This window comes from Schistocerca gregaria, chromosome 9 (genome assembly GCF_023897955.1).
Source record: "Schistocerca gregaria isolate iqSchGreg1 chromosome 9, iqSchGreg1.2, whole genome shotgun sequence".
In the NCBI taxonomy this organism is placed as follows: Eukaryota; Metazoa; Arthropoda; class Insecta; order Orthoptera; family Acrididae; genus Schistocerca; species Schistocerca gregaria.
The window spans coordinates 182,376,167-182,391,151 of NC_064928.1; the positions used below are offsets into that span (position 1 = coordinate 182,376,167).

Below are 14,985 nucleotides of genomic sequence, written 5' to 3' on the forward strand. Positions count from 1 at the left end.
GTATTCAAACCTGTCAATAATTAGGTTCCTCAGAAAGCTAACATACTGATTTTATCACAAACATGTTTCTAATTTATCAGCCATGTCTGTTCGTAAAACTAACCCCAAGAGCCCAGCCGTTGTTATAAAGAGGGAATAATGTTTCATTCAGCTGTGTGCCTGCCCATCCTCTGTATAGTCCTGCTCTCTCTCCATGCAATTTCCATATTATTGGTGTCCTGAAGAAAGATGCTTGTGACCATTGATTTGCTTTGGATGAAGAGCTGCATACTCAAGTGCAATTCGGGGCAATCACTACAATTTTTCCATGAAGTCATTGACCATTTTGTCTTACCGTGGGATAAATTTATTAACAGTTATGGTAATTATGTTTGAAGTAATAAACAGTTCACTTACCTTTTTTCAATTTGCCTCATTTTCATTTGACTGCCCCTTGTATGATCTATATATTGTACAGGGTGATTCAAAAAGAAAGAATAGTTTTCAGTTGTTTATTACAGACAAACTATGAAAATTAGAAACACCTTGTGCATATCACAGGATAAAGGAAATTTCAAAGTTTTATGTTTGCGCAGACACTGTACCATACACTCAACATGAGCACCGTGTGTTGTTTGAGAAATCCCAAAATGGTAGACCATTTCATCCCACACATAATGGCACAGCTGTCTCAGAACTTAGTAATTTCCTCTATCCAGTGACAGGTGCAATGTGTTTCTACCTTAAATAGATTGTCTGTAATAAACAGTTGATATCTGTTCTCTATTTTTGAATCCCCAGGTATTAATAGTAAACTATGTCGAAACTGCTTAGTGCCATACATAAATACACAATCTAAATTTAATCCAGTAAATTAGTAAGGAAGCAACTACCTTGAAAAACATCTACGAAATGAACTTGTGTCACTGACACACCCTCTCGTCCGCACAGCGTGCCAGCCAAATTCGGTCGGTGCCGTTTACTGGCGACTCGTCAGACGATTCATCAGACGGTGAGGGTGGTGACGGTGCAGGACACAGCACGCGGGCAACCAACAGCAGCAGTGGTGACACGGACACGTCGCTGTCCAGCCCCTCCAAAAGCCTCAAGACGACGTCCAGCCTCTCGCCGGCGAAGCGCTCCTCCTCCGGCTCCCCGTCCAAGAGCATGAAGAGAGGTGAGGCGACAGCAGAGCAGTCTTACCCTGCACCATCTACTCTTCTTCTTACCTATTATAAAATGTGTAGTAAAATTGCACTGATTGACAGATTCAAACTTTTCTTCATCAGGATGTATCTAGACCATTTGGGGCTGCTAAACTGAGAAGTGCAACAAAATTTTCAGTATAATAAATGGAAAGCACCAGTTTCCTTTTGTTCTACAATATTACTTTTATTGTTAACCGGTTTTCGTCTTACAAGGCCATCTTCAGACATTTACTGAGTATTAACACCTTTTCTTTGGTGATAATACTCTATAAATGTCTGAAGATGGCCTTGTAAGCCAAAAACCGGTTAACAATAAAAATAATATTGTAGAGCAAAAGCAAACTGGTGATTTTCATTTATTATAATGTTGTTCTACCAAGAACCAATGGAAGATACTGTTAACATAAATTTTCTTTGTCACACCACATTTATGAGGAACAAAATAAAAATTATCCAAATATTTACATGAAACATCAAAACAATCATCATATTACTCAAAAAGCCACACATGCTGCAAAACAGTCATCACAGTTAGAAATAAATATTAAAACACTTGTCTTGTTCACCAAAATAGTTTTGTTTTTGCTGTATTTCGTAGTTATTGATGGAAACATAAGTGATTTATGGTACCCTCGAGGCAGCATTATAGGCCTTCCACCACCTGCCTGCAGGTTGTGGAAGTTTCCACTATGTCTCTCTGTGCTTGCCAAACTCTATCTTGGCCAGCAAGGTGATTGGATCTGCCCCATATCTCTTCCCATTTGAGAGTGTTTGGAGCATTATGGGTAGGGTCCTCCAACGAGCTCAGGATTTTGATGATCGAACACACGAATTGGACAGAATCTGGCATGGTATACCTCAGGAGGACATGCAACAACTCTATAAATCAATACCAAACCAAATAACTGCTTCCATCAGGGCCAGAGGTGGACCGATGTGTTGTTGACTTGCACAGTCTGTGAACCTCTTTCTCTTGTATGTATCATCCAGTTTCTTTGAAATTTTAATCATTTGTTTGTATGTATGCCTCACATCTACCAATTTCCATTCCATTTGTCTAATTCCCTTATGGTACATTGCTATTTTTTTCCTCAGCTGCAATTAAAAAAAAAGCTGGTTTTCTGTGTAGATTCTATGTGGAAACTTATGAAGAATGAAACCATAAAGGGTTGAAATAATATATTGTCTTGTCAGGAGAACAGAAAAATACAAATTATTAGTGTAAAAAAAGTACAGGAGGATGTAAGAAAGTCTGGAATCAGCAAAGAAGATGTGGGAAACAGTAATTCAAGGTTAAGGCAGTAGCAGTGGACCAATCTGTTGAGAAAGTGCTTAGAACAACAAGCATATTGTCAGAAAAATTACTTAAAGCAATCACATCCAGTTCTTGGAATGTGGATGCAGAGTGATTTAGAGTGTAATAGCCATGCAAAAATAACTGAAAGGAAAGCGAATGCCAGACTGAGATTTATTAGACGAATCCTCAGGAAAATTAGCCCACTCACTAAAAGCTAACTTAAGAAAATTGTTGCTCAACTGATACATGAGTATTTTTTGCAGTCTGAAACCAGTGTCAGGAAGGATTGATAGAGGAAATAGAGGAGATCCAAAGAACAACAGACCATTTCATCTTAGATTTGCTCAGCAACAGCAAAAGCATTATGGGGAAGCTCAGCCAACTCTGGTGGCAGATGCTGCAAGAGAGGCATTGCTCATCACAGTGTTATTTACTATTAAAATTTTGAGAATGTACAATGTACATTTGTAGAAGACTTGACCAATATATTGCGTCTTGCAGAAAGGCCATTAAGACAAGACTGGAGAGATCTGAGCTGAATCAGAGGCTTGTTGACAACTTTCTGCAAACTGTTCAGGATTGGAACAGGAAAAATGGCGAGCAGGGCCAGTGGTACACAACACACCCTCTGCCACACACTATAAGGTGACTTGCAGAATTAAAATGTATAGGTCAATGAAAACGAGTGAGCAAGAGTGAATAAGAGAATGAAGAAACATGAGCAAGAGAGGAAATAATTTAAGAATGAAAGCAACCTGTGTAACTGTAGGTTATAGGTGGCTTAAACACAAAAAGTTTGGTTGTACAACATAGTTTTCTACTGTGTTGTTACTAAATGTGTTTATTTATCAAAATAAGCAGTTTTGGTAGTTGCTAGCTGAAAACTTTGCTTCTGTTATGTGACAAAGACTGCAGCTTTGAGCACAGTGCACTCCACTACAATGTAGAAAAGCTTCAAAATACAAAAGAGTAAGAATTATGGTAGTTACAAGGTTTTTTAAATTGTCTACTGCATTATACCTTTTACTGTCAGGCCATGAAGTTGACAGTGATTTTGGATGTACACTGTAATGGAATCCAATTGTGTCTTTACATTAATTAACTTGGAAGATGACCCAAATATAATATCACCACTTATTAGGAATGAACATATTTTACTTAACTCTGATGTAGGATAAAATGGACCAAGGTTGTTGACACAATTAGTAACTACTCATACTTTTCTTATTATGTGTCTTTTTTTTCAGTCAGAAAGCATCATTGCAAATATCTTCACAGTTGGCTTTTTTTGTCAAATATCAACTCGGGCATAACCCAGTGATACATTTTATACAATCCAGTGCTCAACTAGTTATGGAATTCAAATACTGTTTTCAACAGTTACACATGCATGAGCTATTTGTGAATTATTTAGTGCTACAAAACCACATTCCATAGTCAACAAGCTTAAGTTCAAGTAAATCAATTAATTTACAAAGAGTTATCAACATTTGGGGTATTTTTGAGTGATTGAATTTCAATCTTAATGTTTGAAAGTTCAACAATAAGAATAGATAACTATTCATGACATAGAGGAGATATTGAGTGCCAAACAGGCACATTGAAAATAGACTGTTATACGTTATTTAGCTGTTGGACTAAGTCCTCCTCCTTCTTCTCTTCATTAGGATTTACCATATTTTATGTACAGCCCCTACTGTCATCCAATGTCAGCAGTTTTTATTTTATTTGACATTATAGGTGGTTACCCTTCCTGGCACTGCATTTGTCAAGGTAACCTCACGCAGGGCATGATTTGTCTGTGGCTCGTGTAATTTCGTTTGTTTGTGTGATTGTATTTTAATTGTTGCATATCATAATTTGTGAGGCAGAATGTGAGGATCAGCCCAACATTTGTCTAAATGAGCATGGGAAACCACCTAAAAATTACACTCAGGCTGGATGGTGACCCAGCCTTGATCATTAATCCACCTCATGTATTTGATTGTGGCCCGTATCACTTTTCAATCTCACAAGGAAGTGACTGCACACTGTGCTTTACAGGCAAGAGACAGTGGATTTAATGTGATAGCTTTTCTTAATGTGCCTCAACACTTCCTATATGCTGTGAATAGCAATCTATCCTCTCTTATTCCAGCCTTAATTTTCCATTGTTTGTTTGAAAGTACAACTGTTTGTAAATATTGAAAAATAAATAATGCTAAATACTTGTCAAAAAGTAACTAATACTAATTTTCTTAAAGCTAACTTCATTCCAAATTTAGTGGTAACCGTTTCATGAGGATTTTGTTGACAGGAGAAAGCGCTAACCCTTGATTTAGGAAGGATTAGACTGATCACAGTTTCTGTTATATTTTCAAATGCATCACATGCTGGTAACAAGTAGTTCCATAAGTGCAGCCAGAAAGTGCTTTCTGCTCTATAAATTGTTTTGCATTTGAATCTAACTGAGTATATAACCTGTGATACCTTAGAATACACTCTTGTGCCACAGCACTTCTTTTGTAGACCACTTCAGTTAAGTAAAAACGAATTTTCAGGTAACATTTTTATTATTTGTGAAAGTTCGTTTGGAAGTTATTGAAACAGTGAGTGCCTTTTATTTACAAGCAACTGTTAATTAAATGTAAACTGTTGTAAGAGCTGATGTTAACACAAAATAAATATAAATTACACAGAAATCTTTTAATTGCAGTTCATTGTGGTAAATGAAGCATCTTTTGCTAGTAAATTGATCTAAGTACAAAAAAATACACACGGTATCAGGTTATTAGATTACAACACAAAGTGTTCCATTGTAAAATAGCTGAAGTGCACTCGACCGAGCTCGCCATGCCGACAGACACGTCGTTTGAGTCCGGCATGTCAGACGACTACGCGATACCACCTGATGCCATGTCGGGCGACTCGTCTGCCGACTCGTCACTGGCTGGCTTGCTGCACCACCACCACCATCACCACCACCACCGGTCGTCGACGGCATGTACGGATGGCGGGGCAGTACCCGCGGCCAATGCTACTGCCCCCAGACCTCCTGGGACGGTGCCAGCCACGGGGACGAGAACAGAGTCTTCCCTGGAGAAGTGCGGGCACCTTGCAAAGCTGGGTGGTAAGCTGAAGACCTGGCGAAAGCGGTGGTTCCTGCTGAGGAATGGTGTCCTCACTTACTGGAAGTCACAGGTCAGTGAACACCGTGGCAGATCATTTGTTCACTTTCATCAGACAGTAACAATATGACCAGGGAATATACATACTATAGGGTTCAGGTTTCTCCTTAAGTTTTCAGTTAGATCCAGGGATGAGTCTAGTGGTCTATAGAAAGATCCAATTAAAAATTTATATCAAACAATCTGGCATGCAGGTTCAGTTTCTATCTCAGTGGCATTGAGTTTCGTGTCTGCTGTGACAGGTGCATATCTCCATTTCCCATTAGCCTAGCACTTCAGTACACACTTGGATTTACCACAAAAATCTCACTGTTGTCATTTTCAGGTTTTACTCAGCTGAATTGAATGGGGAGTCACCTATGCTAATTAAACTTTATACGAGATGGAGTTCTGTGGTTTTCTTATAGTGAACTATCACTTGCTAAGTTTTCTGTTTTTATTATCTATGTGTGTATTGCATTTCATGTGCTGTCACATTTGCATGCCTATAAATCTTGGACTATCAGTTTTGATGAGTGTCTGTTAAACTAAATAACAGGATTAACTGGTATCATAGTTATTGGATATAGGTTCTGCCTTTTAAGCAAAAATGCTGCTTTTTCTCTTGTTACCCAAACATATTTTGACGCTCCTGTGCCACTGTCAGTAGGTTTTGTCCATTGAAAACTTTAAAAAGTCAACATAGTGATGTAACAAAGTGAGGCCTAAGGACAGTTTTTTTTCATTTTTGTTCTTACCATAATTTTACATAATACGGTTTTGCAGGACAGTCAGTATGGTGTCTTCTACTGATCGCTTGCAAAACAATATAATGTAAATTCACGGTAAGAACAAAAATGAACAAAAACTGTCTTTAGGCCTCTCTTTGTTTATCGATTACAGCCCAAAATATGTTCACTTTTTACAGTTTTCAATAAACAAAACCCACTGATGACGGGACAGAGGTGCCGAAACATGTTAGGGTAATAAGAGAAAAAGAACAGTGTTTTTGCATAAAAGCAGAAAAAAATACAAGAGCTGTAAATTCAAAAGATGAATGGTATCATAGTCTTTGTGGTAAAGACAACATTTTTTCTAACTGTTTGCCAAATAGTAATGTACTTTATTTCCATGATAGTTTTAATATTTTTAATAATTTGTGTGCTTTCCATGTACAGCACTTCATATGTCAGCCTCCGATTACCAGGTGGCTGCTTTGAAAATGTCTTTGTGTGTTTACAATAAACTGCTATCCAGTCTTTCAACATATCTTTAGTATTCTGTTGAAAGAGTTTTTTTGTTAAAGGATGCTTAGTGCTGTGTGATATGTTTTGGAATAATAAAGTGGCTCTAAGGAGAAAATACAAAAATGCAGTAAATGAAGCAGGCAAAAAGGAATACAAACGTCTCAAAAATGAGATCGACAGGAAGTGCAAAATGGCTAAACAGGGATGGTTAGAGGACAAATGTAAGGATGTAGAAGCTTATCTCACTAGGGGTAAGATAGATACTGCCTACAGGAAAATTAAAGAGACCTTTGGAGAGAAGAGAACCACGTGTATGAATATCAAGAGCTCAGATGGCAGCCCAGTTCTAAGCAAAGAAGGGAAGGCAGAAAGGTGGAAGGAGTATATAGAAGGTTTATACAAGGGCGATGTACTTGAGGACAATATTATGGAAATAGAAGAGGATGTAGATGAAGACGAAATGGGAGATATGATACTGCGTGAAGAGTTTGACAGAGCACTGAAAGACCTGAGTCGAAACAAGGCCCCCGGAGTAGACAACATTCCATTAGAACTACTGACGGCCTTGGGAGAGCCAGTCATGACAAAACTCTACCAGCTGGTGAGCAAGATGTATGAGACAGACGAAATACCCTCAGACTTCAAGAAGAATATAATAATTCCAATCCCAAAGAAAGCAGGTGCTGACAGATGTCAAAATTACCGAACTATCAGTTTAATAAGCCACGGCTGCAAAATACTAACACGAATTCTTTACAGACGAATGGAAAAACTGGTAGATGCAGACCTCGGGGAGGATCAGTTTGGATTCCGTCGAAATGTTGGAACACGTGAGGCAATACTGACGTTACGACTTATCTTAGAAGAAAGATTAAGAAAAGGCAAACCTACGTTTCTAGCATTTGAAGACTTAGAGAAAGCTTTTGACAATGTTGACTGGAATACTCTTTTTCAAATTCTAAAGGTGGCAGGGGTAAAATACAGGGAGCGAAAGGCTATTTATAATTTGTACAGAAACCAGATGGCAGTAATAAGAGTCGAGGGGCATGAAAGGGAAGCAGTGGTTGGGAAAGGAGTGAGACAGGGTTGTAGCCTCTCCCCGATGTTGTTCAATCTGTATATTGAGCAAGCAGTAAAGGAAACAAAAGAAAAATTTGGAGTAGGTATTAAAATTCATGGAGACGAAGTAAAAACTTTGAGGTTCGCCGATGACATTGTAATTCTGTCAGAGACAGCAAAGGACTTGGAAGAGCAGTTGAACGGAATGGACAGTGTCTTGAAAGGAGGATATAAGATGAACATTAACAAAAGCAAAACGAGGATAATGGAATGTAGTCAAATTAAATCGGGTGATGCTGAGGGAATTAGATTAGGAAATGAGACACTTAAAGTAGTAAAGGAGTTTTTCTATTTAGGAAGTAAAATAACTGATGATGGTCGAAGTAGAGAGGATATAAAATGTAGACTGGCAATGGCAAGGAAAGCGTTTCTGAAGAAGAGAAATTTGTTAACATCGAATATAGATTTATGTATCAGGAAGTCGTTTCTGAAAGTATTTGTTTGGAGTGTAGCCATGTATGGAAGTGAAACATGGACGATAACTAGTTTGGACAAGAAGAGAATAGAAGCTTTCGAAATGTGGTGCTACAGAAGAATACTGAAGATAAGGTGGATAGATCACGTAACTAATGAGGAGGTATTGAATAGGATTGGGGAGAAGAGAAGTTTGTGGCACAACTTGACTAGAAGAAGGGATCGGTTGGTAGGACATATTTTGAGGCATCAAGGGATCACAAATTTAGCATTGGAGGGCAGCGTGGAGGGTAAAAATCGTAGAGGGAGACCGAGAGATGAGTACACTAAGCAGATTCAGAAGGATGTAGGTTGCAGTAGGTACTGGGAGATGAAGCAGCTTGCACAGGATAGAGTAGCATGGAGAGCTGCATCAAACCAGTCTCAGGACTGAAGACAACAACAACAACAACAACAAAGTGGCTCTTCTCTGTTGCAAAGCTGAGATAAATATCTGAACTTTTTGTTTTTTAGTCTGGGTTCTTACAGCACAAAAATCTAACAACTTTCACCGTCTTTAATTGGCACAATTATACACCTTTCCACAGCTTTTCTGAGGGCTTGGGCTTGAATCACAAAAGTATTAAACTTGTAAAGGTGCAGTTGTTTTTGTCAGTTCATAGTTCTGTTGAAGAATCCAGAGGAAGTTGCAAATATATTAGCAAACACATTTTAAAAAACAAAATAAACAATATCCACCCTTGTCTTCTACAAACTATGTCAAATACACTAAAAAACTGTACTCTTTACCAACAATTTTCTTTCTTTTTCATGTTTTATTTGTGAATGGAATGAGAAAAAATTGACTGACCATCCTTTAAGTGCCTTATATCTCACTAATCTTCTCATAATATACTTATGTGAAAGTACGAATGAGCAACAAATTTTGTTTTCTTTCTTATGACTGATGATGTAAATGTAAGTAATGCAGAGGGCAGACACATAATGTACACCTGTAGTGAAAATCATTGTAAACCAGCTCGACCTGTCTCTTAACAGAACTGTTTTTGACAAATGTGAAACTGCAGTGTGTCATAAGTGAAATAATGGAGAAAACAATTAATATCTAATGTTGGCGGCAATATACTAGCAAGTTTAATTTAGATGTTCAAATGAAAGCACTGTGTAACACTTTTTTGAAATACTGTTTTTTCTGTTTTCAGAATGATGTCAACAGGAAACCGCAGGGTCAAATTGTCCTCGATGAAGTGTGCCGAATCACCAGGGCTGAAGGTGCGGCCACATTCGAGATTTCCACCGGGAAAAAGACGTACTACCTCACAGCCGACTCCATCGCCACCATGGAGGATTGGATCCGAGTTCTACAGGTGAGGAGTATGGCAAGTTTTGTTACAAACTAACCGGTTCACAAGAGAGTATTTCAGCTGTATGAACGGATGTAAACCATTGTGTGTCTTTGCACTGATGCTGTAAAATGAGTTTATCATGTGCACTAATGTCCAAGACAATTATTTTAGTTAATTTTTTTTATTTTTTTTTATTTTTTTAGGGTAACTGGCATGAGCAACGCAACAAATACACTGTGCTTACAACTTTCTCACTATATTTTCTCCTACACTTTCTCTCATTGTCTGGATTAAACTATTATTATTATTATTTTCATCCACGACTTGTGTGCAGTTGCAGCTGTGCAACAAAAGGCATTTGATGTTTCAACACCTGGTGTGTGATTCAGACAACTACTTAAAAATGTCTACACAGCCAAAAGTGTGCAGCTGTGGAGAATACAAGACCCCATTGCAACCAAATTCTCATTATATTTTTAACTGAAGCTTTTGGAACTGTTTGTTCCTTCGTCAGGGAGTAGAGAGGGGATAGGTTAGAAAGGAGGCACAGCTCACACAGATGATGTAATGACAAAGATGAAGGGGAGTTGACATTGAGAACAGGAGATCAAAGACAGCACATTGGTAAGCATTGACCCAACTTCAGTCCAGAAATCATAGAAGTTAGAGTGAGAAGTGGTTGGTTGGCAGAAGTCAGAAGTAAAGATGAATAAGAGAAAGAGGAATGAAAAATTCTTTAAACCCAAAGGAGTAAAGTTTGACTGCAGTGGCACATTGTTGCTCTTGGGAAGTTCTGGTAAAATGTGAACACTTTTAGATTAAAGGAGACCACTCACCAAAAAGCAGGAGTGTTGAGTCATTGATAGGCATACACAAAAAGAAAGAAAACTTGCTAGCTTTCAGCGTAATCTATTTTTGAGCTAGAACAAAAAGTGCCAGCACCGAATATAGGGCAGTAGCCTAGGCTGCATTTGGGGGAGGGGGGGAGAGTGTCAGTTGAGATGAGTAGAGGGAGAGAGACAGGAGGCAGGGGGTTGGGGATCGGGGGTTGGTGGCTAGTGGCTTGTACGGAGGCAGCCAGTTTGTCAACTGCTGGCTAGAAATGTGGGAGGGAGATGGCAGGTACACAGGCTAGGCTTATAAGGTACAGTTGTTGGAGCCAGTGAGCGGCAGCCATGAAATGAGGGAAATCCTACCTGAGATCCTTCCAACGACCCCCTTTCTCTCCTAAAGCAGTATTCCGTTACCCACCTGACTGATAACATCCTAGTCCAGCCGTATGCTACTCCCAGTCCCCACTCCTTGCCACAGGAGTCGTACCCCCATCCACCCTCCCAGCACTTCCTACTTGAGTCCTGTCATAGGCTTATCTTATCCCGCCAGATGGAGGGCCACCTGTGAAAGCAGCAGTGTCATCTACTAACTCTGCTGCAAAATAGACGAAATATGCTACAAAAGAAACCATCAGCTCATATTTGAAGACTTGGAGTTATCACTCAAGTTTTTCAATTCTACTGGAAGCCTATTTAAAATGAAACCTTCTGAACAGCACACTTCTGTTTGTACAGTGTACACACAAGTATTTCTGAGAGTGTATAGTTTTTCCATATCATATTCACTGAATAATTGCTGCAGTTTCTTCTAAATGACTCAGTACTGTCAGCAACAAATCCGCTGATGGAATTTGTGTACAGGTCTGGCACAGTTGCTATATTTCTGAGACACCTGAACAACGAACCCGCATGAAGTTCACAAACGGACACTGCAGATCTGCACGACCGACTTTTCTGAGCTAAGAAATTCACTGTTAGAGCACAGGTCTGCCTCAAAATATAATAACACACAAAATTATAGAGTGAAAATAAGCAATGTAAATAAGACTACACATTTTGGTGTCAAAAACAGTGGAGATCATTCTCAACTGAAGATAGCAGCATTCAGTTTCTGCAAAAGATCATGAAAATAATACTTTCTTGAAAGTCTCCTACCTATCCTCTGTCCTAAGAATTTAAAATGTTCGACTTTACCGACAAGATTAGACAGAGGAAAGTCAGGAGTAGAATAACAACAATGCTATGAAACGAAGAGAGAGCTACTCACCGTTAACTGCAGACAGGCACAATGGAAAGATCATTACACATTGAGCTTTTGGCCCAGCCTTCTTCAGAAAAGAAAACACACATTCACATAACCAAGAACATCTCACACACAGGTGAATGCTATCTCCAGTCACTCTGGTCAGAAAGTGAGGCTTCACTGAATATTTGACCACATTTTATTAGAATTCTATGTCAGAAACTGTATGCTGTGTTCTTTATTGCAGTTAAGTCTTAATTTGTTTCCTGTTCTCTATTGGCTAAATAATTTATATTATGTAGTATATTCCACTCCTATATACAACTATGCTAGTTTCATCTGTAACTACTATGAGTATCTAACATACCTTTGACTGGCCCTGTGATTCAGTCAAAAGCAAATGATATTGCTAAAGATATGGGCATCAAAGACTTCTGTTGCTCTGCTGGTTGGTTGTATCGATTCCAAAAGAGACATGCAATTTCATCTGTACAAAAGTTGATGAAGAAAGTGCGAACAGCTTGGTGCATGAATTCAACCGAGTGAGGGAAAAGTATGCCTCGTGTGATGTGTTTAACATGGATGAAACTGGATTTTTCTACAGTCTTTTTCCAAATCACACCCTGGGGATAAAAGGTGATAAGTGCCATGGTGGAGCATGAAGCAAACAATGTGTGACTGTTGTACTGTGCTGTAATGCTGATGGCAGTGAGAAGTTGCGTCCCTGGGCTATTGGTAAATCCAAGAAACCACATTGTTATAAAAACATAAATATAGACACTTTACCTTGTATCTACTCTCATCACAAGAAAGCTTGGGTCGATGGTGCATCATTTCGCAAGTAGCTTCTTCGTTTCAACAGTCGAATGGTTGCTCAAAATAGACATGTTCTTCTTACATTGGACAGATGTACTGCCCATAACGTTCATGATCTGAACCTATCCGACATAAAGGTTCAGTTTTTTCCACCCAACGCCACAAGCCGCCTTCAGCCTTTGGACCAAGGCATAATGTCTCTCATAAAGAGAGCTTATCATAAGCGACTTGTAAGAGCTGCAATTCGTGCTTCTGAAAACAGTAGTGCAACCCCAAATTGGAATCGCAGCAGCCTGGAACTCAGTATCGCCACATCATATAGGGAAGTGCTTTAACAGAACTTGGAGACATAGCAACACTGAAGATGTCCATGAGTTAGAAGATTCCACTTCACCTGATGAACGGACAGTTCTGCAGGACATTGTGAACCCTGGGATTAGGTTCGAAGAATTCATTAGTGTAGATGATGATGTTGCTGTATGTGCTTCTGTGGAATCAGATGTGCCAAAACCTGTGAACGACGTGCAAGAAGGGCCATCAGAAGAAAGTGAAGAGGAAGAGAATACAGATACCATTCCACCTACCCATCAGGAGATGTTTACAGCCTTGGACTGTTTAGAATGGTTCACTTCAACATCCAACGTCACTGCTGGGTTTACAGATGTTATCATTACAATAGGTTGTGAAATTACAAAATATTGTCATTCCCATGAACATCAGCAAACCATGACTGATTTTTTTCCAAAAAAGTAACATATAAATTTTGTGAGTACTTGGATTTTACAATCACTTTATAGTGTTATAAGTCTATAATAACGTGATTGATAGTGTAGTGTATTACACGTTAGTGTACTGCTGTACATATATACTTATTAAAATCTGTGTTTTTCACTTAGCACGAATTTTTTTAATGCGAATACCCTGATTTTTTGGTTCCTTTGTATTCGTGTTAACGAAGTTTTACTGTACTTGCAAACTCACTCATTGACCTAGAAACATGAAATTTGGTGAGTAGCAAGATTTTACAGTAAAACTAGAGGAAATGTATGAAAATGTTTATCTGTAATTATATCACACTAGAATTTTGTTTTGCCTATGTTATCTGACTATCTGTCCATTCATCTGTCTGTAGCCTAAGACATCTTTTTCTTAGGCTGTGTGTCCCTCATTTCTAACCTTCTCCAGATGATATATCCCTTTTTTCCAAAGGAAGGAACTAACAGTTCCACAAAATAGGTATAATTTTTCTAATTTTAAATGTGTCTATCAGCAGTGATTGGAGTTTTGCCTTCTCAAGGTAAACACTTGCCAGCCATTCCGTATTTTTGTACTTTATGGTTCTCTGAAAGAAATTTTCATTTTAGTCACATAGTAAATGCCAGACATAACAAACAAATGTGGCAATATATTTCTGATTACCAAAATAAGTTCAGTACCTGAACCCCTTTTTTAGTGCCCAGATTAATTACAAAGTGTACCCATTCACTTTGAGAATAAAGTCCACAAATCTTTTCTACCACCTTCTAGGCAATTTTCAACTTATTTGAAGTTGTGATGCTAGAGTAAAACACTTGCACTGGGATGTTTGCTGTAGAATTGCAATAAGAATTTCAATACTAATGTAATATATGATAGTTCTCAGCTATAATTCTTGATCAACATTAACACTGCTCAAAACCATGGAATTATAAATCAGTATAGGTATATGCCTGATTAATAATTACATCCTAATAAACACAAATGAATTATTTCTTAATTCAGAATTAATTTACTCATTTTATTATAAAGCAATAAATTTTTAAATTATACTTGTAAACCAAAAAATTAATTAACTTGTTTTGTGGCAGAATGTGCAGCGCCGCAATGCTACAAAGCTGCTCCTGGGCCGGGAAGACCAGAAGCCGACGGTGCAGGGCTGGCTGACCAAAGTGAAGAACGGACACGCCAAGCGCTGCTGGTGTGTCCTCATCGGTAAAATGTTCCTCTACTTCAAGTCACCCGGTGACACTGTGAGTTGATCCACAATTATAATTTTATATTTCCATTAGAATAACGTACACTGTCATTACTCTCTTTGAAATAATACGTTCTGATCTCTCAGAACCGTGTACAAAACAAAGTTTAAGTAACATTAATCTCTGTGCAAGTGACAACTGCAGCAAGCTCCCAATTATCTGGGTGTGGATTATTCAGTTTGTAGTTTATTTGTGGATAGTTCAGCAATTATTGAAAAAATAAATGATGCCTAAAGTATTATGTTAGAACAAAAATGAATATTTTTGTTTAGAATACACTGTCTTGCACAAGACCCACATTGTAGTAGTATAAGACAAGTTT

General features: G+C 38.4%; 1 protein-coding gene across 5 annotated transcripts in view; it reads left to right on the forward strand.

Annotated features, from left to right (window-relative positions):
• The window catches only part of LOC126291754 (uncharacterized protein CG43867), a 518,693-nt gene that overhangs the window by 405,683 nt on the left and 98,025 nt on the right, over window positions 1-14,985 (forward strand). For 4 of the 5 annotated variants that reach the window (XM_049985431.1, XM_049985433.1, XM_049985435.1 and 1 more), the window contains 4 exons: window positions 931-1,156; window positions 5,291-5,664; window positions 9,613-9,777; window positions 14,496-14,657. In XM_049985431.1, coding sequence (XP_049841388.1) covers window positions 931-1,156; window positions 5,291-5,664; window positions 9,613-9,777; window positions 14,496-14,657 — 927 coding nt within the window. The remainder of the gene's footprint in view (window positions 1-930; window positions 1,157-5,290; window positions 5,665-9,612; window positions 9,778-14,495; window positions 14,658-14,985) is intronic. The other variant, XM_049985432.1, reaches the window with a different exon arrangement.